The sequence below is a fragment of the Furipterus horrens genome, unplaced genomic scaffold (assembly GCF_987537825.1).
Source record: "Furipterus horrens unplaced genomic scaffold, mFurHor1.1.pri manual_scaffold_6, whole genome shotgun sequence".
Taxonomy (NCBI): Eukaryota; Metazoa; Chordata; class Mammalia; order Chiroptera; family Furipteridae; genus Furipterus; species Furipterus horrens.
In genome coordinates, this window is record NW_028327176.1 from 172,753,150 (window position 1) to 172,776,880 (window position 23,731).

At 39.7% G+C, this 23,731-nt stretch overlaps 1 protein-coding gene across 4 annotated transcripts in view; it reads right to left on the reverse strand.

The window, feature by feature from the left end:
* NHSL1 (NHS like 1) overlaps nt 1–23,731 on the reverse strand; it is a 216,397-nt gene that overhangs the window by 54,811 nt on the left and 137,855 nt on the right. For 3 of the 4 annotated variants that reach the window (XM_090279908.1, XM_090279910.1, XM_090279909.1), the window contains exon 2: nt 3,455–3,607. In XM_090279908.1, coding sequence (XP_090136034.1) covers nt 3,455–3,607 — 153 coding nt within the window. Of the gene's footprint in view, nt 1–3,454; nt 3,608–6,360; nt 6,964–23,731 lie in introns of those variants that run through there. The other variant, XM_090279911.1, reaches the window with a different exon arrangement.

Here is a 23,731-nt window from a genome sequence, read left to right on the forward strand (position 1 = left end):
ATAGGGCATAAGCCTATGATCTCATTACCTGAGTGATTGTCTGTACATATAGGCCTCACTTAATCCTGTCTGCATCACTGCCTCCTGAGACTCAACGGTTTGGCTGGGTTGGTGAAGTATGGGGTGGTCTGTGGGCTTCATTTAAAAACTGGTTTCTCCTTTCTATCCTAATGGCTTGGACAGAAAGGGCACAGAGGTTTGAGAGGGGGGGAAACCTAAAATATTACCCTCAGCCCAAACTAAGTATAGTGGGCAAAAGGGTTTTGGACAGGTGTGACGTGCCTTGCACACCTTCCTCCAAAGAAGCCTTTTTTTTTCCTAATGTGGGACATTGAAAAATTAATCCCTACCTTTTGTCATGTAGTGGTATGGACTGAATGATGCCTTTTAATCCTGTTGCCAAATCTGTTGCCCCCAGAATACAACAAGGATGCCAGCCTGTTAAACCAAGCATGCCATTGTCCAGGGACAGCCAACTGACCTGGAGTCTGCAAGATCCTTCCCCATGTGGGAAGGCCACCCTCCCCTCCACACCCCCACTCTTATTAGGAATTTCAGGACCCAAGGGTAGGTAGGACAATGACCATGTCCAGCTTGAAGCAGATAGAGGAGCATGATACCTTCGCCCACTGTCCTTTATAAGATTATAAAGGGTCTTAAGTCTGAGAGGGAGGAATTGTTACAGAGCGGGGGTCTCCCCAAAAATAAATAAATAAATTTAAAAAAATAGAGTATTCCTTTCTTAAAATTATGGTCAAGGTCTTAGTAAGAATAGATGGAAGAAAATAGATTTCCCATTGTGAATAAGAAGCTACCCTTCTACAATAGATTTTTAAGTAAAGAACGTGAAGGTCAAATTAACTTAGACCGATAACCTTATATACATATACCATCATATCTTAATAATGTCATATAGTAAGGAGCTGAATTTTTTCTTTTTAATCTTCACTGATAACGAGGCAATAGGTACTCTGCACTCACTTTCTGTCTATCTCAGCTGCTAACGTGGAGTATGGAAAATGGAAGATGAAGTCCTGTACATGTGATTAAAAGTAAATAAGTGAAGAAAAAAAGAACTGAGATGCTCTTTCTTACTTTATCTTTGCCAACCACTATTCTTCAAGTTATTATCTGGAATCTCTTAAGGAGTATTTAATTTAAATCCAGATTTTAAAAGCTGAGCTCCAAGAATTTTCCAAAATCATTAATTTTATTAATAAAAAATCCCTTCGATGAACCATTTTAGGGAATTAAAGCAATTACTAAAGCATTTACCTTTTCAAAATTAAATTCAAGGATAGACAAAACCAGTGGTGATGATACTTTATATGGATCCACTGAGTAGTCAAAAAGAAAATAAAATCAGAAAAATCTATATGCAAATGTTTAATTGTCTAAGGGAAGAAAAGAGAAGCTCTGACCTGGTCCTTGAACGTACATGAAAGAGGTAGGGAAACTCCATTTCCTGGAGAGTGATCAAAACAGCTGGGCCTGAATAGTCAAACTCACACATACCTTTGTGAAAGCATCCTCTACAAGTCAGACCAGGCAGTGCAGAGCTCTGAGGAATGTTAACAATGGCACTGCTTCGGGGGTTCGTTCTGGGAACAGTGCCATTTAATACTCTTATTAAGTATTTGAGGGAGGAAGGTGAGCTGCAAGTAGAGAAACTCCTTGTCAAAATTTACTACAGATAATCACTAGGAACTCAAGAAATAAAGAAGAAATTGTGGGTGGATTCAGGTGCATGATGTGACCAACATCAGGAAGGCAAAGGTCAAAGTAAAACTCCAAGGCCATACAACTAATGCCATTCTTCTCATCTGAGCTTGCAGTCACTGACCCTATAGGTTCCTCAAGTCAATGAGAAAGAGAACCCAATAACGTCCTCACTTCCGGGCAGCTAAGTGCCAAGAGTGTGAGATACCAGAGAGAGTAGTAAGATACATATGAGATACACTAAGTGTTATAAAAGATTCAAGGAACAAAAAAGAGCTCTATGGTCTATGGTCTGTATAGTTCTGTTCAGAATACCACATCTACTGAAAGTCATTTGATAGCTATTCCTTCTCTCTCTAAGCAGAAATTATTGGCTTTCTCTAACTCCCATACAGCAGTTTTGGCCCATCTCAAGTATTTTTCACATTGTGATCTGCACTATAAATAAAAGTATAAATTCCTTGAGAGCCAAAGCCTTGCCTTTCTATTCTACACTTCTGCCAGGATAACAGATTTCTAACCAATGGTTGTGAAAGGCAATACAGCACAGCAGTTAAGAATATGAGCTCTGCAGCCTGAGACTGTACAAGCTTAAGTCCTGGTTCTACCACTATCTTTGAGATGGTAGGAAAGTTTCTAATCTATGAGTCTCCATTTTTTCATATGTGAAATTGCCACAGTAACAGTAAGCAGTAAGATTCTTGTGAGGATTAAATGAGATAATACTTGTAATGGGCTTAGAATGGCACCTGGCATTAGTTAAGTGTCTAATGAAAAGTTCGCTGGTAATCAGTAGTCATAGTAACAGAACATTAATGAATTAATTACTTAATAAATGACTGATATACAAGTAAAAACTATAATGAAAACTAGAGGGGCTCTCGTGCTGGTTTTGACAGTATTTCTCCCAGATTTAAGTCTTTCACAATTAAAATTCAGGACACTCAGTTAAATTAAATTTTAGATAAACAAGAAGTACGTCGTCTTTAGTATATTTATGTCCCAATATTGCATGGTAGAAGAAAGCTGGTAAAGCAACATCTAGGAAAATAAGAACATTGGTTTGCTGTTTTAAGAAAAGTCTCTAAATCTTAAAAGTCACTCCTTCCTCTTTTAAAGAACTTCCTCTCTTCTCTACCACTTTTAGGAAGCTCTCCTTGTCACACATTTACACTCCTCCTTAACACCGACAATAGGCGGAAGTAAAAATGAGAATTTTAAACTGGAAGACACTGTTTCTGCATTTGCTGCTGACCACAGTGCGCTCTGCCCACCAGGTGACGGAACCTACATTCACTGGAGCCCCGTGGGTGCTGCCCAAGTTCTGATAAATCAAGCAATTTGCACTTCTTCAAAGTCTATATACAAATCCCCTTTCCTCCCAACTTGAACTACACAGAACAAACTACTAGAAAGTTTAGTTTTAACAAATTTGCTTTGGATACTTATAATGGTTTTGAAAAGGCAGTGGCAAAACGTCCCATGTCAGCAGGGGTTTAATTGGTGCCTACTCTGCTTTGGGTCCTTTGAGGACGTATCCGTAACCCGGCAGGCTTCTACAGACCCAGAACATATGAGGCATGTAGGTTGAGAGTATCATGGTATCTCAGAAAGACACCGCACTCTCTACGTTCATTAAAAACAAGCCTTCTTCTACAAATAACAATTTGATTTATGCTTTCCATTCGAAGGGCCAGTCCCCCAGGAAAAACAAGCTTGCAGATCGTTATCTTACCCCTCAGTACGGATTTGAGGTTGAGCTTGGCTTGGCGGTGCAAGTCCTCTACGCAGGGGGGTCTTGTACTGGGCAGGAACACGTTCTCCTGCTGGTGCCATGGAGCGGTGTAGTGGACTGTCCATCTGCTCTCCTCATCTAGGTTGGAAACCGCTGTAGAAAGAGAGAGAGAGAATCAATTCGGCTGTCATATTAAGCTTCACTGGCTCTAAATGTATTATATCAAGATGGGTTCTTGATGCCTCACACCTTCCTGGGGAAGGGCCAGCAAGAAGGAAGTGGAGAAAATTCTGAGTGAGCTTTAGGCCCTTCTCACAGCAGTTTGTCTCTCCAGGAACTGGTGAGACAATCCATCATGTTTTGGCAGAACCATTTGCTCAGCTAATTGCTTCCTAGCATTTCAGGCCCTCTCTCTCATTCAGTGTTAGAAAATGATTGACAAAATTGTTAGGGACCTCAAATTTCTACTTAAACCCACCACGACAGGTGTCTGTTATTCAATTATACAATTGCCATTGCATCAGTAAATGTTAGATTGTCAAAACAGAAACACTACTGATAGGTTGAGACCAAATATTTCCTTTCTAAGCATTATTTTAAAACATCACTATTATAAACTCAAAGTAAAAATTAAGTGTAAACATTCAATGTAATAATACATTTAAACAGCATATCTAGTAGAAGTAGAAAACAATTTGTGGTACAAAATTTCCTCTGTATTTCTTGCTTTCATGAAATATTATACTTTTATATTAAAGGTTTTTTTTAATCCAAATGAATTTACTTTCCCAACATAATCCAATTCAACTGAGTTTCCCCAGCACACACAAAAACAGATGAAACCATTAGAAGAGGGAATGATAGGTAATCAAGACAGAATGCTAAATCTCTACAATCATTTTCCTTTATTCCGCCGAGGGCTTGAGACCTCTTTTTGATTTCACCTTCCCTGACAACACAACCTAAAATGGCATACCTCTGGAGCACCAAATTCACCCACAATTTTAAAATACTTTTTTTTTGCTTCTGCCACCATAAGCCACGCATAGGATACACTAGAGAAGTATAAGAAAAAGACCCTGCACTGAGTCACTTACGGGGATGGTGACAAGTGTAACACCTGCACAATCAGTAGATACTAGAACTGGGAGTCAGGGGCGAGTCGTCCTTAACTCTGACCTATGCTGTGGAGTGAATGCACACTGGGCATACCCATTTCTACAACTAATGTGTCTCTGGGAGGTAACTAGACCATAAAACAGAATCCCAAAATAAAACGAACAAGCATGCATGAACTAACTACTGAACTCTCTGAACATATTTAAAATTAACACAGTGGACACCATAGCACAGCTACTAGAGCTAGTACAAAGGTCAAGTGAACTAACATATGCAAAGTCTTAGCTCACAAAACAACTCATGGAAAGCATGGGTGGGGCAGGAGCAGTGAAATGACTCCAAAGGAGCCCCTGACTTTAGAACCATCATTAAGGAGGAAGTTGGCTTTTCTCAGCACCCGCAGGCACCTGAGCCACAGGTTAGCGCTCACCCCATATGCACCCTTTCTACACCTACTAAACTCCATAAGACTTGCCTCCAAATAGTTCATTCCATACATGGTCCCACTTTCTCCATCAATTGCTAAATGGAAAAATAAACACTGAGAACTAGACATCAAGTTAAAAATAAAAATGGACTGTGTGCTTTCTGCTTTTAATGACTGACAAAGAAGCAAACAAATTAGGCACCTGGTTTTTCACGTATCCCCTTGCTGAACAAATGTCTTGCATGGTGCATATAGCTATCAATCTTAATACAAAACATCCACAAAGACCTGACTTAGTCTTATTTACATATCTGAAAATCTTGCACAGTGTGGAACTCACCATATGTCCTCCAAAGAGGAGCTCTCGTTAATTACAAGGTTTTGTGCTGATATTCACTTATTTAAAAGACTGAATTACCATCCTTCATAGTTGAAAAATATTGAAAACTGAAACTCTTCCTATTTGCCAATTACAAATCAAATCCAAGTAATGGCATTTGAGTCTGTGTAATCACACCATTAGTCCCACTCGGCAGCTACCAACTGGCTCCTATAAAAGAGCAGTTGTCTCGTCCCTGGGGTATCTCACTCTTACGGGGGCAGATTTTAATCAGTCCACCCAAAGACAGCCTTCCAGCGAGAAAGCGATCCCAGGGTGCTGTTCTTTGTTGCTTTCTCCAAAGTTTCTGTTACCAATGGCTCCTGCCCACGCACATTGATCCAGTTTAAATCATTGGTCCCCAAACTAAATTAAAACTGATAAACAATAACTGTGTAAAAATAAAATGATGTATTTGTAAAAATCATACTTTTCCAAGGAATGAAGAGGCCTCTGGGTTAAAGAAATTTAAACCAAAGGTAAGTACACAATGAAGCCACCACCACAAAAGCTGTGTACTTTACAACGACTGATCAGTCTAGACAGAGTTTGTTCTCCAGCCCTAAAATACAAAACAGAGTGCCAGGGGGCTTTAGAGGATCATCTCCACTGAAAATATGTGACACAAGGCACCCAGGTTCCCTGCACAGTAAGCCGAAGAATCAAAACACCATACATCAGGGTGGACATAAAGCAAATACAAGGTTCCTCCCCTCCCTTTCTTCAAAGGGCTTCTTTTGAGAAGCACAAAAGGAGTCAATTCACCTGAAATCTGAACCATAAATAAGTAAGGCATGCTGAGATCACATAATTCTGCCCTAGAGTTACAACAGTCTGAGGCATCTGAACAACCTGGTAGAGAATGGAGTTTAAGTTGTGTTAATTATGCTGTTTCACACTCTCATTCTGCCACTCAAAAGGATGAACTAGTACATGAAACACACACATACACACGCAGTAGGGAGAAAAGAAACTACTTACTTTTCTTCTTAAAAAGTTTAATTAAAGACTTGAGCTTTGCATTAATGAAGACCACCATTTCTGGGATGCCTACACAGGGCTTAGAAATTTAAATCACGTTAAAAGCTCAGTCCAGCTCACAGGTGGCAGGCTGCTCCTTCTGCTCCAGATCCTAACTTCTTGATCAGCTCTCAAATCATTAGACATCTGCCCAGGACGATGTAGCTTGGAGGCTGAGCTTATTGTCAGGCAGTTACAAACCATTAACAGTCCTTGAACCTGAAAATCTCCCACTGAAACCTAATCTCTAAGGCTGAGAGCCACCAGTGACAACGTGTGCAGAAAGCGAAAGCCAATCACAGTTCTTATTTGCATGACAGCACCTCAGTCTTTCTGCCCCAGGGCTCATTTATTCAGTTTTCTCTCCAACAGAAGGAAGTTTCTCCTCTCTGCAGTCCACAGACTAGTGCAGGTTTTCTCTACGAATTCAAGGTGAAGCAAATGTGCTCCTCATTTTCACTAGGTCACAGCGAATGTCCAGATCTTTTTACTGGAGTCGACAAGTCTTAGAGCAAGTCTGTGTTGATTCTTTGACTCTCCAGCTAATTCAGGCATTGGAACTGATTTAGGGGGAAAAAAAAGGAGCCAAGCTTTTGTTTCCCCGACCACGCCCCCAGGCCCTGCCTCCCGTACCAAAGGAGCGGTTACAAGCAGTAAAACTTTACAATAGAATCTCCACGGAGCTGTAAAGTGATGACTTCGTTGCATTTTCGTGCAAATTAGTACACCCAGCCTTCTCACCCAGTTTTTTGTTTTTGGTTGTTTTTTTTTAAGCCAGTGATTGAGAATCAGTATTGTAATTGTTTCAAAGTTTGATTTTATTTGCATCTAGCTTTTACGACTCCCTCCCTCCACCAAAACCCCAACTTACCCACTCCAGAGGAGAAATTAGATAAAAGTATCCTAATCATTTAAATCGGTTTTTTAAATTTAATTATCAGCTCAGCACCTGGCTAAATCAATTACACACATGCATACATACACCCTTCCCCGTGAGGAAGAAGAAGAGTAATTTCAAACATGACTTGGGTTTCTCTTTAATGTGAATATAATACTGTACTGAGTTCCGGTTCTTTTGTCCATTCATAATTAACTCAGAGAACTCGGGAAACACAAATAGAGAGAGAAGAATTAGAAATGGGGCATAAGCAGGCACTAGAAAAATACATTCTGGGGTAAAGGAACAGGAACAAAAAGGAAAAGAATACAGATCAGGAAATACATAAAAACAAAGGAAAATAATGGTCCTCACTTCTTTCCCCAATTCCACTTTATGGCGAAACAGTTTTTGAAACATGTTAGACAACCTCTTATTTCATAGCTTTGGGCCAGACTTATAACTGAATGGAAAAATGTAATAATCCACTAATTCAAAACATTTAGTTTATAACAAAAGCTCTTAGTCAAAGAATAAAATTTATATAAGAGGCTCCCTCTAGGGAAAGCTTTGGAATGATTCCTCCTCAAGTCTCTTCCCCTCTTAATTTATATTTTGAATAACAAAAGCAAAGCAAACAAAAAAATAAAACACATATTATCATATTACCATACATATTATTACAGATTTCCAATTTGTATTCTTCCATCCTATACATAGCTTTACTTAAAAGTAATCAGATGGCCAGATGGCAAATAAAAAACAACTGAGACTGTGAGTTAAATTATATAGCAGCCTTAAATTAGTGAGCCAAGTTCCCCTTAGGAAAACAAATTTTTAAGCAACAGTGACCTCACTCTGCTTCAAGAGCTGCCTCTAAACCTCATCGCACTGGAGACGGAGAGTAGCGAGTTCTGGACAGAAACACTCCTATTCACAGCCACAAGCTGAATGTCGCCAGGCTGACTTGCAACTGAAAACAGCATGTAGCCTTTAAAAAAAAAAAAAATTATTGTATTTTTTTCCATTACCATTTAGTCTCCTTATAGCTCCCTTGCCCCGCAATCACCACACTGTTGTCCTTGAGTCCTTTCCCCTTTTTGCTCAATCCCTCCACCCCCTAACCTCCCCCCACCCCTTAGCTATAGCTTTGCACGGATACAACACTGGCATCCGAACATTGATTCAGTCATTGAAAAGGTAAATACTGAGCACATACTAAGTGCCACTCATTTGGGATACATCAGTGAAGTCCCTGCCCTTGTGGAGCTTACATGATCTGACAATAAACTACAATTACATGTAATTGCGTGTTACATGCATGTTAGAACAGGGGTCCCAGCCTCCAGGCTGTGGGCCAGTACTGGTCTGGGCCTGTTAGGCACCGGCCACACAGCAGGAGATGAGCATGAACGTAAGGAGCTTGAGGCTTTCTGAAACTATCCCCCCAACCCCGGTCCATGGAAAAATTGTCTTCCTCGAAACTGGTCCCTGATGGCAGAAAGGCTGGGAACCGCTGCATTAGCAGATGATAAACAATGGACAAAAGAAAAAGTTGAATAGCATAAAAGGAGTTCTGGGGGCCAGCAGGTGGCCAGTTTGCAGGATTACATAGGGGTCAGGGTAGACCTCACTGAAAAGGTGAGATTTGGGTAAAAAGTTTAAGGAGACAATGGAAGGAAAACAAAAATGTGTACAGTGAATGCATCTCACCTGCTCTCACTTTAAAGCGGGAGATCTGCTCATTGGGCAGTGAGGCTTTTCCCATCCCCAGGACTCGTCAGAAAAGCGCTCTCAGACCATGAACAGTAGGAAGAGTCACGTGTGGAGTCCTTTCCTTGATCACTCAGTATTAAGCTGGATGTTAAAGGGCCACAGTTTTGTAAAGATGAAGCCACCGTCTGGTTGGTTACACACCAGTCAGTGGTGAGTCTGGGGGTAGAAAGCAGCGTCCCAGGTACTCCGTCCCTAGGCGTTATTCTAACTGCCTCCTAACTCCTGAAGTCCAGATCTACAGGTAGCAACCAAGTAAATTATGGTTTTTGTTGTTACCATGTTGTGTTTTCAAAGAGCTTATTAATTATAAAAGTTTCCCCAGTCATTTTACCATCTCTTCGTAGCCTGCATAGAAGCATGAAAACAGGGACGTAAGTGCTTTCATCTTTATAATTTGCATCGCCTTGACGCCATAGTTTATTGAAGAGCCATGTTTTTATGGAAATGTTCAGTCACTTTTAATTGTTCAATTTATACATTCGGCAGAAGACGTTTAAATCCACGGTACTTCCTATTGCAAGGTTAGCCCCCTAACAGCAGACGCAGTTAAACAGAAGTCCTAATATCCCAAGCATGGAGCGCTTGGCAGCACAGCACGGGAGGGAAGGGCCAGCGCTGGAGCCACCCAGCCAGGATGCCCTCCCCACACCTCGGTTTTCTCATCTGTAAAACAGAGGTAAATAACAGTATTTATATTATAAAGTTATGAGAACTTAAAGTTATTACTGATAACATCGTTAGAACTGTACCTGTTAGGAGGAAAGCATATGTAGGTATTTATTAGATGAATAAAATCTTAAGAGAGCTAAGCTGCCCTAAGCTTAATAAAGGGCCAGTCATGCTTTAACAGAAGGGGGGGGGGGGCACTCCACAGACCTCAGTTGTCCTTCTACTTGTCTCCCAGTTAAACTGCCAGTTCCGTGAATGACAGCTCTCACCCTGTCACTTCCACTTTTTATGCACCTAGTGTTTTTTTTTTTTTTGCTACAGCCTAAAATTCTATCTCTATATACTTAAAAAAAACACACACACACACACACAAAAAAAACTCTCAATGGTCACCAGTGAACTTCTGACTAGCACCGATGGTCTTTTTCTCTCTCCTCATCTTTCTGGTCTTGCGGGATGACTCAGTGCCTGGCCCCCCTTCGTCTCTAACCCACAGCACAGCACAGTGACCCCCGAAGAGCACGGTTTAAACTGCACAGATCCACTTACACGCGGACATTTTATGATAAAGACTGTAAATGAATTTTCTCTTCCCTTTGATTTTCTTAATAACATTTTCTTTTCTCTAGCTTACTTTCTTGGAAGAATATAGTATATACTACATATAACATAAAAGTATGTGTTTATCGACTGTTCATGTTATTGGGAAGGCTTCTGGCCAACAGGTTCTTAGTAGGTAGTTAAGTTTGGGGGGAGTCAAAAGTGGATTTCGGACTGCGCGGGGCTCAGCACTCCTAACCCCCAGGTCAACTGTAGTTCCCTTCCTACGTTTGATTGCTACTTCTCTGGATTCTGACAAACTCTTAACTAAGAATCAGTCCTTAAACCTCTGTCCTATGCTATTTACTTGTTACCCCTTGAAACCTTAATGATTTTGCTGGTGTAAGGCAGGAGTCTGCAAATTATAGGCCTTGGGCCAAATCTAGCTGGCCTATTTATAAATATAGGGAGGGAAAAAAATTAAAAGCGAAGATATTTCATGATGTGAAAAGTGCATGAAATTCTAATTTCAGTGTCCCACAGTAAAGTTATAATGCAATACCGCTGCAGCCATTTGTTTATCGAACATCTAGGGCAGCTCTCAGGCTGAATGCAACAGAGCTGAGTGCGTCTGGCCTACAAAGCAAGCCAAAAATAGTGACGATCTAGACAAGCAATTTTCAACCGGTGTGGCACAAGAATTTTTAAAACATGCAACACGTGGCTATTTAGTCAGGGGCACTGACCTCTTTTCCCTTAGATTGACAAATGAAGAAGTGACAGCAGCCAATACAACAATAACTGCCTGGTGTGAATGAAGCAAAATTACACCTATTATTTGGTCAGATAGGCAAAAATTATATTTTTGGTGTGCCACGGAATGTTAGTAATGAGTTCATGTCTGCCAGGAGATGAACAAGATTGAAAATGGCTGATCTGGACCTTTACAGAAAAAGAGCTGGCTGACCCGTGGATTAGGCTTCTGCCTTTAAACACCCCGCTCAACCTTCACCTCCATCTCCTGTCCTTCCTTTGTCTGTCTCCCAGTTCCATATTGCTACCCTCTACTCACAGTTCACATTACCTCAAACTGGATTATCTAACTTAAACCCATCTGCTTCACCCCCAAACCCTAGCTGCTTATCAAGAGCGTTCTCAGTTCTATTAGGGCAATAGTCAACTTCTCAATGAACCAGACACGTAGATTTACTGTCCAGTGAAAAATAAGGAACTGAAATCTAGAGCTAAGATGAGAATCTGGGTGTCCTGCTCACCCTTTCATTAGCACTAAGTTTTGGAAGATATCTTTAGTTAGTACATTCAAGTTAATATATCTTACACAAGTCCTTTTAGAAAACAATAAAAAAATATTTAAAGTAAAACATATTTCTCTAAAAATACTGTTAAGTATTGCAAAGAAAAATATGTTCTGGTCTAGGATTTTGAAATCCTATTACCTCTACTATTGTGTAAATATTGGTATCTGTATTCATGAAGTTCCAACATTTCAGCTTAATCTTTCACCAAATAAAATCTTGTTTCTAACCAGAATTTAATTTTCTTCATCTAGGAATCACATGATTATTTCTACAGTGATCTGATCACGTCCCAGGAGTAAGTATACAACATACCAGCAAACAGGTACAGGAATATTTTGCAAAGTATTACATATTCTAAAAACTTGGACTGTAACTACGCATTTATGTTCAGCCATTCCGCAATTTTACATTGAGCACTTATTAGCTGGCTAGTGATGGGCATCCAGGTTAAAAGTAAATCCAACAAGGCCTGTGGCCTTGGAAAGGGTCCACAGTCCAGCAAGGGGATGACGCACCCAAATGATAAATACAATAAAAGTAATGAATAAGCACAGGGAGAGAGATAAGCACCAGCTCGGAAAGGGGAAGATGACAAAGGTTACGCACCTCATCTAGAAAGCAAACAGCCAGTAGAGAACAGAAGAGAGAGGGGACTCAGGTAAAGCAAAGGCTACCGTGCAGGATTCCAGGGGGGTGATATGGGGAAAGGGTGGCACAGGAGGTAGAGAGAAGCAGGGGCCAGACCCTGGAGGGCACTGCTCAATAAGTGGGTGAATTTCAGTGGGTGGGCTAGGGAGTCACCAAAGGAGTTTAAGAAGGAAAGCTGTATTGCCAGTCTCGTATTTAAAAAAAAAAACCCACCGGTGCTACATTATTTGTATGTGCATTTGAATGGCTCGACTGGGGGCAGGGAGAGAAACTGGGGAACTGGTCCAGCCAACCACGCTAAAGGTGAGGAGGTCAAAATCAATTCTCATTTAGGGTCATTTTTTTACAGCTCCCTCGGTCTTATCAGCCTGCGTTTAACTGTTTGTAGTGATTCAGGAACCATTATATACTTAAGGTATAATAGTCTAAAAAGTAAAACCCTACCTACTTAATAAATGACTCAGTTACCATTCAGGCTTCATCTGTAACACAACCTTAAAATACACTGAGTGTTTTTATTATTAGAGACAGAAGATGATATGTTTAGAACTAAAAGCTTTGTAAGAGCAGAGCTGTCCAGGGCTCCCGACCCTTAGATAAGGTTCCCAACCGCCTTCCCCGCGCCCATTTACACAACAGCCCAGGCTTTCCTGGGTGCATTGAATGCAGCTATGCTGTTAGAAGTCTTTATTTTTAATCCAAAAATCTTCACAAACTTTGCTAAACAGTGTTTACAAAAAAGGAACATTTTCCAAACTGTGCACAGTGTTATAAGAGAAAGAAAGCATATAACACATATAGACACTTGAACTACACAAAATCAAACCCTAGATCAATTCAAAATGGAATATAGAATCAATAAAGATCACTATGGTCTTCTAAGTTGGAAGGGGAGGAAAGGAGAATAACAATCAGACATAATGGACCTCTTTTCTGGTTTCTAAATGATAATTTTAAGCACTTCTCAAAGGAATTTTAACTTCAAAAACAGAAAATTTCTCGGTCCAACCTTATCTATAAACAGTGCCTTTACTGACAGTTTGTTTTAGGCTTAAGATCTGAAGTAGAAGATTGCACGTGACTAAGTTAATTTATTGTACTTATTATCTGTAAACATGGTTAAAATACCTGAAACATAATTTTTAAATCTGCAGTCGTACCCATTATTTCTTGTGCTTTTCAGACTCATTGGAACTTTGGAAAACATTATAGCAGAAAGTATCCAATATAAGCCCCTGGTCTTATAAAATAAAATGTGCACACTTAGTAGTAAGTAGAAATTTCTAAAAATTAACTAGCAACATAATCTACTTAATAAACACTTGTAATAATTCCTCAGTAACAGATAAACTTATAGATAATTTAGCCTATCCTCTGCTTATTAAGGAACAAAGTCTTCCTATAACTAACTTTTGGAGGAAAAATTTATGTTTCATGTTTTTATAAACACTTTTATATTGAGAACAACTATATACAGTCTATAATATCTATCAAAATAACAACCATTATTGAAGCTACAAAGCAATTCAATAATACAGGTGAATTAATGTAATCAATAAATGTATAAAGAAGAGTAAATTTTTAAAATGTGGCTGCCAGATAAAATAAAGGATGCCCAGATAAAGCTGAACTTCAGACAGACAAAATTTCACAATTAAGAAATTTTTTAAAAACTACAGCAAAATCCATTTGTTAATACAACACAGTATTAAAAAGTAGCCTTAAGTATTTGACACAACAGATGAAAAATATACTTCATATTATTCAAGACAAATGGAATTGACTATAGGTTATTGCTGTTTGGCATTTCATTGATTAGAAACAAACCAAAAGCTAAGTTGGTCACTTGTGACTGAAGAATCAATCTCTTATTTTTCACATCCAGCAATTTTCTTACAAATTACTACTAGGCATTTCTCAGTAGTCGAAGATCTTAGGCATTTAAAACTTTTATTTCTCTTTGATTCACTCTCCAGTTAGCTGGGAAGGAATAAAAGGAATGGATATTAGAGCGCTAGCTCAGTGGAAGGACCAGCCTGCCTTCTCCCTAATGCAGCAGCCAGTACTGGGACAATCCGTAGTATGCGGCCCTGATGTGATGAAATACCAAATATAAATATCACTTATGGTAAATTCAAGTTCAACATTTTTGAGATGTTAAAATTTTCTAGCTTACAGAGAATACAAGAGGTAGAGGAAAAAAACAAAAAACAACCAGTCAAACTAACAGTAAAACGTTTTGCTGGTTGGGCCTCTGTGGTAAGTCAAATAATAATAATAATAATAATGTGCCAGATTAAAAGAGATTTATAGATGCATAATTGTGCATAGAAGACTAGTTTTGTATAAACCAGGTATAAAGAAAAGCCTTTTTATAGACAAGTGGAGAAATTTGAATGTATAGGTGTCATCTTACTCTTTTCACAATTGCATAATGAAGTTTAAAACCATACCCAGAATTTAATGAATGAAAACATGTGTGCTCATTAAGAATTATTTTAACTGCCCCATGAATCATGTTATTTCATAAAAGTTCATTGAAAATCACCAATATTCTAGAAGTTCATTGGTATAATGATCTTTCTTTTGCTTCTGAATTAATCTTTAATGATGAATCATAGGGCATATTGAAAACAAGACTAATGGAAATTGCTCTGTTCAATATCTAGTGGAGGGGGGGGCAGTTGGGGGTAGAAAGGGAAACCTTAGGAGATGATCATGCATCAATTCTTTAGAAGAAACTTGATCTGACATCCACTCTGTCAGTTAATTCTGATGCTAGGAAATACCCTTAACTCTGCATGTGTTGACGCTAAAGGCTTCTGCTGTGGATCCTAGTTAATAATTTAATCAAAAACCATTGCTACCATCTGCTCAGTCAATTTCAAAACGTCTGCTATCACTACTGCATCAAGTCACAATATTCATGTGACAAATGTTGAAAAAATGAAAGGTGAGGCAGACAGAAAACACGCTATGAAAAAGAGAAACCCCAATCAAAAGTGCAAAACACAAAGGGAGCCCCGCTGACACAGCACTCAAAGTTCCGCCCTGACTACAGGTGTGGAGGGATGCACTGCCTCTCACGCAGGGAATGGGACAGGAGATGGCGGACGAGAGGTGGGGCAGGGAGGGGAAAGCTCTGTGAAAATGGGCCCTGAGGCAGGAAATAGTGGTGAGTAGGGATACAGCAAGGACAAGCTGGAAAGGGGAGATTCCATAGATTCCTAGAGGGTTAGATCTGAACAAAGAGTCCTAAGGAGTACCAAATCTACTCCTTTTAGTTTACAGAATAAGCGACCTGCAGTAGATCGCAGAGTTACCCAGCATCTGAGCTGACTGCTCTCGTGCTCAAGTTTTCAATACACAGCTCTATCTCTGCCTTCACTGGGAGAGGGCTGGTGGGGCGAGGGCTCCAACGGGCTCCACGCCTCCCTGCCTCCATGCCACTGCACTCGATCCCTGACGTACACTTGGCATGCCCCTATTCATTTTTCAAGTGGTAAGTCAAATGTTAATCTTCCGTTAGCGGCATTCCTTGACAGAACTGCGGTAACTCTTTATTTCAAATAGGTACATCATTTTTACTTCAAGGACAACTTCCTCAAAAGTGAACTGCATCTGCTTTGTAGAAAGAGAATGAATTCCATTAACTGTAAGCCTCTTACACTTGAACCCGTTATTCTTCATGGCATGTTGCAGAGGCCTAATACATCCACCTAAGTAGTACTGATTCATCTTCTTCATTCTACTTAGCCTTTATTGGGTATATAAAGGCTCATTTCAGGAGAGAAATAATGTATATGAGTGGAACTACATATCAATTAGTTCAATTGTAAAGTTAACCCACTTTACCTCTCACAATTCAATTGTTATTCAAAACACATTTTCTGAATGTATATTAAGAATCTAGCACATCATGCAGAAGAGAATAACTTTCAATCACTTGAAAAATAAAATATATTTTCTGTGCTATTTAAATTTAACAATCATATTCTTTTATAATAAAAATAATTTAAAGGGAAATGAATCTTTAAAATTTGAAAAGAAAAAAATTAATGGAACCTTTCTTCTAAACTCTTCAGGGAAGAGAAAAAAAATCTCACTGTGGAATGAAAAGCCCAAGCATAATGAGATGATCTTAGAAATCTAATTTAAGAGTCATGTGATTAGCTAAAGTGCTTTATAGTCTGGGTTCTCCTGTACTTTTTAAATTGGACAATATTAAAAATCTGCGTGATTGATTGTGTTACAAAACCTACAAGGAATCCATACTTGAGGAGAATTTTTTACTTAGGAAAAAAAAAAAAAAAAAGGAGAGCAAAGACGACTTCCTAATCTAGACTACCCAGGGAAAACGGAGGAAATCAAGTAAAAGGGCGCCACCTACAGGAGCACGCTCGATGATACACTGGTTCAGGAAAATGATTCCTGCTGCCGGCTTCAGACAGAAGGGCTTTGGAAAAAAGGCATCTGGTTTAACACATTGCCATTCATGGTCTTGCCTCGGAAGAATATCCTTATCTTCTTCCACCAAAGAAAGGCTCGGGAATCTCTGTGCCCCCTTTGAGCCACAAGTTACAAACAGTTGATCTCATACCTTCAGAAAAATTTATAAATATTCATAAACTACCTAGTATCTGAAACAAAACAGATTAAGGAAGCACCCCTAAATTATATAAAACATTTTTAAAGCAATAAAGGGGCAGCTACATGTATCTGAATAACTAGGCTAAGGAAACAAGAGGCTCACATCAATTTATAACCAAAAGGTAAAAATCTTTCAATAAAGGAATCCAAAGGAGAGTGTTTTTCATTTGGACAGAAGATGATTCTGAAACCACACTGTCCATGAATAAGAAAAATACTTTATTTAATTTTAAATGATGGAAGGGGAATCAGATGTATTATTATCTAAGTTCTTTCCAAATGATGATCCATGGGTATAAGGATTTACAGAAAAGGATCATTTGAGCTAATTATTTTGCAAGCTATACAAGAAGCTCATGAACTGTTAGCTGCTTCTTTTCTCTCTTTCCTGTGATGTCTTTTATTGTTTCACATATGGCTAACACGAATGCTAGTTAATAAGCTGGTGTGAGCCCTTGCTTTTGTTAAGAGGCCAGCTGGTTCACATGCAAAATGATAATTAGAGGAATTAAGACAGACTGCTCTGGTTTGCTGATGAACTGACAGCAATCCTCAGACTTACATGAAAACCAGCTCCATTTGGTTTTCTAGGAATGGTAAAGGGTGATTTGGGAAAGGATCATATTTATCTGATTAGTGCTGGTTTCTCCCCCCACCTCCAAAATTTTTTTACATTGCCTTCAATGGCTGAATGAACAGCAGCCAACGGCCTTTAAGCAGAGAGCCCACAGCTCCTTACTGAGCAGGAGCGCAGCGAAGGCTCTGGCATTCTGCTGGCGGTGCCGCAGCAGGAGCATGGAAGGTCAGCCTGGCCTGTAATGATAGTCAGAGTTACTCCAGAGAGGATGGAACTTCCATTCAAGTAAGGCTGCTGGAAACTTTGGAAATCAATAAAACCTTCCAGTAAACTCGGTTTCTCATATTTTCACTGATTTTTCTTTTTCAATTCAGAAAGATAAAGAATATTTTTAACAGGTGAACAAGAAATGAGAGCAAGCAACAAGAATAAAAACATCGATTACTGTAGGGAGACAGACTGTACAGTATCACTCAGTTCTAGAGACCCAGTGTTTCTAAAGCAAGGATTTCACAGTGTGGACTTCTGAACTGACAGGGCAGAAGTGCGTCCATGCTTGGTGGCATTTCCTGGTACGAGAGGGCCACACAGCCAGGGCACAGCTGGAAGGGAAGGTAGGCCTGGTGACTGCAGAGCCCACGTCATTAGGTCACAGAATCTGCGGAAAATCAAATGGCAATCACAACAATGCCAATCCTAGGTAATGGCTGGCCGTTGATGTCGTAAAAATGACATGCTTAGCTCCTCCCCATCCGCATCATGGGGGTTTGAAACAGAAAACAGAAAAATAATAATGGAATTCTTCATGTTTTAGCAAACAAGAAAAAATAAAATTAGGAAGAATTGACAGCAGCAGTAGTTTTCACATACCTGACAGTATTTTTAACATTGAGCACAAAAATATGAAGCTTGGGATTGTAAAGACAGGTGTGGATATTTCATTATTTGTTAAACTTTTGCTTTTTTCACTAAAGAATAAAAGGTGAAGGGGGAAGAATTCACTATAGGAATGACCAAAAATGAACACATAGGCTATCAATGTTTTCCTGAGATAGAATTTTTAAAAAAGTAAGATATTTGGGGAGAAAAAGAAAACCAATAGATTCCTACAAAATCAAATAATTTTCTCAAGCATCTCTCAAATTTTATAGCAAGTCTTAGAAGAGTCAGCTAGATCCATTTTTATCACCTTATCTGAAACACTTACCTCTTCAAGAGTGGCAATCCATATAAATCATTATGGATAAAACAAGTTCAAATGGAGCTGCCATAATCAATTTTCATTAGCAAACTGTATTTAATTACATATACATTGAGGCTATCAAGGGCAGTCCTAAAAGATCCACACTTTTCCCTACTGTCTTATGTTCATGCATAATCAGCTGTAATCTGACCAGAACTTAATTATTACAACTGTTTTCTAAAGAGAAATACTCACCAACTGCACCCCACCAGAGAGAGTCATCAGCCACAGACTCCAGACAATATATTACATTCATAATCAAAATAAATCCAAGAGCATCAATGGAGAGCTCATTTCAGCCCATGTTGAAGGAGAAAATTCACTTCCTCACTGAGTAACCTCCCTCTTCCTCGTCAGTCCTCACAACTGCCCACCAACAGCGATAACTATATTCTGAACTTTCGAGCTTCACTTCAGTTGTGTTTAACACCCCCATCCCCACCCCAACCCCGAAACGGCCTCTTCTCTCTGCAGCTGCTGAATGCCACAAACAGCTTCTTGTATAATTTGGCTTAGAATGCACCCCCAACTAGACAAGTTGAATGACAACGTGAATGCTTCATTCAGAGAGAAGTAAAATGTGGAGCACGTCCTAAAAACATCACAGTGGCAAAGAGCATCATTTGGAAGTCCTAGGGCGGAGGGGTGCTTTCAGCAGCCTCCTGCAATTTTTCTCAGGTTCATGCAAATGGCAAGAGGCCAGTCTCAGAAGATTCCCACAGTGATCAAAGCAGGATCGGCTAATTTCCCTCAGCCTGCCCGTCTAGATGGCGGTTCCCTAAAGTTGCCTCCATTCTCCACAAGAAATTTACTTTTCTTCCTGCTTTCCTAGTAAAATGGATGTACCCCCAATCTATTCATGCTCTAACATCAATGATCCATTCTTAGGCTAATTTAAATGTTTTTCAAATTGTTTGGCTTAATGCTTTGTGTATTTTACACATGGCAAACCCCCCTCGGATATTTTTGTAAGATCCTGGAGAGCCAGAGCCAAATTCACCCATTGATTTTGCACAGTGCCAACCTTGGGGTCATGCAAAGTCAGTTGCTCTGTAATTTGATACAATGTGACAATGTGTAACAGTCATGGGCATATTCAAAGAAAGGGGATTTGTACCCACCTTTATGAAATTGGTGAGGGAGGAAAGACCGGAGAATTTAAAAACATTTGTTTTACAGTGCCTTAATTGTCTAACCTCTACGAAAATTTTACTTAAGAAATAGCTTGCAGATACTAAGCAAACATTTCCACACAGCTAATGGCTATTTGAACCTCATAAGTGCAAAGTCATTTTTTTTTTTTTTTAAAGCTTCACTGTATGTTGAAATTGAATTTATTTCCTTGACTATAAGTGTATTGGCAATCAAATGATTACAGGAGCTGGTGGACAAAGGGAGAAAGAACAATTAAAGGAAAAAACTCTTTTGATTGTTACATTAAAAGGGAGAAAGGAGGAGAACCTGCAGATTACTTTTTACCTGCCCTCTTCCCATCACTATCATTTCTTCAGGCAAGCAAACCTTCCCTGGCCTTTTGACTCTGCTTACACCTCTCCTATCACTCTCCACACCTGTACTTTTCTTTCCTAGGCCACCACTTGAGTTTGTGTAGTTATTTGTTTAGTGTCTGTATCTCCTACTAGAAACACAATCTGGACCACAGAACTGAAGTCTTGGCTCGCTGTATCCACAGGGTCTAGAGACTGAGCACCAGATCTGATACACAGGAAGCATGCAACTAATATTATTAAAGAGATGAGCTACAGGAAGAAAAGAAACAATTTAAACAAAATGAGCTCTAGAGAATTTAGCTTGGTTCAATGGTATTAAAAACTAAAGTTAATCCCTGGCTGCTGTGGCTCAGTGGACTGAGTGTCGGCCTGCGAGTCAAGTGTCGCTGGTTCGATTCCCAGTCAGGGCACATGACTCGGTTGCACGTCAGGTCCCCAGCTGGGGGAACAAGTGAGAGGCAACCACACAGTGATGTTTCTCTCCCTCTCTTTCTCCTTTCCCCTCTCTCTAAAAATAAATGAAACAAATATAAAATAATTTTTTAAATAAATAAATAAATAAAAACTAAAGTTAAAGTATTACAGTACTAGTAGAGGGCTTTTAACAGGAGACAAAAGGTCATTTAAAAAAACCATTTACTTCCAGCCTTGACCTGTTTGTGAAAGACAATGCCCACCACACACTCCTGCAGGCGCTGAAGATTCTGAGACAAAGACAGTCTTTCTTAGAAAGCCTTCCTGGGCCTCGCCCTCTCCAGCTGAGGGGGCCGTCCACTCCAGTGAGGCATAACCACCCCATTATTGTGTTTATTTGTCTCCTCTACGAGCACCTTTGCTCCTTGAGGACAGGAACCCAGCCTTCATTGGCTTTGGAGATCCAGTAAGCTTGTTGGTTGAATGACAAAAGGAATGAATGAATAAATAACCTATTCCTTGTTTGTAAGAAATTCCATCGGATGGAAGAAGACAAATACAATCAACTGATGACAAAACACATGTGAAAACAGAGGGTGCTCTCTCATGGGGGCTGGAAGGAAATAATATCGGGGAAAACACGATGAAGGAGGTAACATGTAAGCTAGACCCTGATGGGTGAATAAGCATTTGCTAGATGGAGAAGGATATGAAACACATTCCAACTAGATAAAAGAGCAAGAGCAATGGCATAAAGAAGAACAAGTCATCTGTGTGCTGGGAATGTTGAGTCACGTGTGTAACGGATGGTTCACGTTGCCTCCCACGGCCCCAGTCAAACAGCCTGTAGAGTGCACTGCGTAAGCGAGGCTGTTAGCTGGAAACCACATTTCCCAGACTCCCTTACAACTGGGCTTTCTGATTTGCAAGCTGGTGCACCTGGTGAACTTGGCTGAGGCCCTTGTACTGCTGCTAAGTCTAACTGATGGGGCATTGCAGTGGGAGTGGTGACTGAATTCTTGGTGTCCAATGCTTACTTTCGTGGGGGTGAGAGGCAGGGTAGGTGGGTTTCATTTTGCTGGTAAGACACTTGCTGACTGCAGCACGGATACAGCTCCCTGGATGAGCGAGTTTTGAGGGGGTGTTCTGTGAGTCATTCCTGGGAGTTCAGCTTGGACCAATGTCCCAAGCTTTTCCAATGATTGTGTAAGTCTCATAACCCCTGTGTTAAAACCCCTTCTGCTTATATCACCGCCTGCAAGTGAACCTGCCTGAGACCATCGGGTGTCCCAGTGGGATGACAAAGTGGGGTCTGTGAGGCCAGCAGTGGGAGACAGGGCTGGAAAAGTTAAGTCGGGACCAGTTGTGAGGAACCTTGTCTATCAAGTCAAAGGGGTCAGACCTCATTCAGTTAACAGCGGTTAAACATCAAAAGTTTTCATTTGAGATAGTCACCTGTGTTTTTAAAAAATTCTGAGAGACAAAAACACTAAATTGAAAAAAATACGCAAATTCTATAAATCCAAGGTAAACTAATGTCGAAAGAAGGAAGATCGTCTGTCCTCATGTTAATGATCACTCCCATGACTAACCCTTCCTCCTCTCTTAAATGCTTTATCTATTTCAGGTAGGACACCAACTGTGTGTGTGTGGGGGGGTGGATACAGTCAGTCACCTAGTGACGCTGGTTAGCCTCTAGTCTCACCAGTCTCTCTTTTGATTTCATGTTGGACAATTTTAAGTGGATGTTTTTAGCTCCTGCTTATTTCCTACTTTGACAGAGTAATTTTTCTTCTAAGAGTGGGGTTTGCATAAACTATATGGCCATGATCAAAGCCCATAAATGAAAAGTAACATGTTCTCTGTATTTATTTTTAAATGCTAACTTTTTCCCAATCTTAATTACATATTATTCTGAAATAGTGCATAAATTCTGATAAAGAACACACAAGACCATCTAACCACTCTGAGTATTTAGTCAGTGAACATCAGGTCATTGAAACAAGACCACCACTACCTTACTAAAGCAGTTGTGAAAACAATACCAGAATACTTAGATGCAAACAGCAGGATCTACTCATTATATTATTGAGCAAAAAGGACTTATTATGGCATATTAAAGAGCTTTCAGAATCTTCAGGAGGGCCAGAGTATGTTTATATACCACAGAGCCAGGGGCTGTCACAGTGAAACATTGCTGTTGCTGTCACCTGCTGGTCACCACCAAGCACGTGTGAGTCTGGATTCCAAGTTGTCTAAAAAAGCCAATGCCAGAAAAGCAAGAGGCCAGTGCTGCTGGGCTTATCAGTACGTAGATCCAAACAACCTGTGAGCTACTGCCTAACATTCATCAGTTTGGCATCCAAATTCAATGAGTAGGTTTGGTCGACAGAGCCTAGGTCACATACTTGCACTCTAGCTGCAAGGGAATCTGAGAAGTGAAGGCATTAGCTTAGCTAAAAGGAAGTCAGGCCACACAGGGAGTAGATAGTTTAGTAAGCCAGTGACAGAACTTGCTGCAGGATTTACAGCCAAGTTCTTCAGGAAGCACAATCACTAATACAGTTCAAAATCCACTGGGATATGTAGCATCTTATCTGTTTTGATTCAAATCCAGAAATACATCTGAACTTCTTGAATCAGAAGCTAAGAAAGAGAATGCTTTTATTGAAAATGGATCATTGGGTCACAAGAACTCACCAAGTAGTAGTCAACACTGTCACCTACTAAGTGTATCAACTCAACAAAGTCCAGGAGTGGTTTCTTTCCATGGACGGGGATCCCCTTCTTGAAAACTAAAAAATGTATAGGTTTTTTAAAAAAGACATGCTCAGATGCACATAAGAAAAATAATGGCAGTAGAAGTAATCACAGGAATGATTGTCAAGAAACCAGAATACTGCAATTTGACTTTATAAATTATAAGAGCAAATTCAATAAACTTACTTTTCCTATTATTTTATGTAATTAAAATTGGGGAATAACACTAGAAAAATTTATATTTGGCCTTAATTCTCCATTATATACTATGTTCTCATGGAAGACACAGTAAATAATCTAAGCAATGACACAGTAACTCCAATACTGAAAGTCTGAAATGCCACTGAA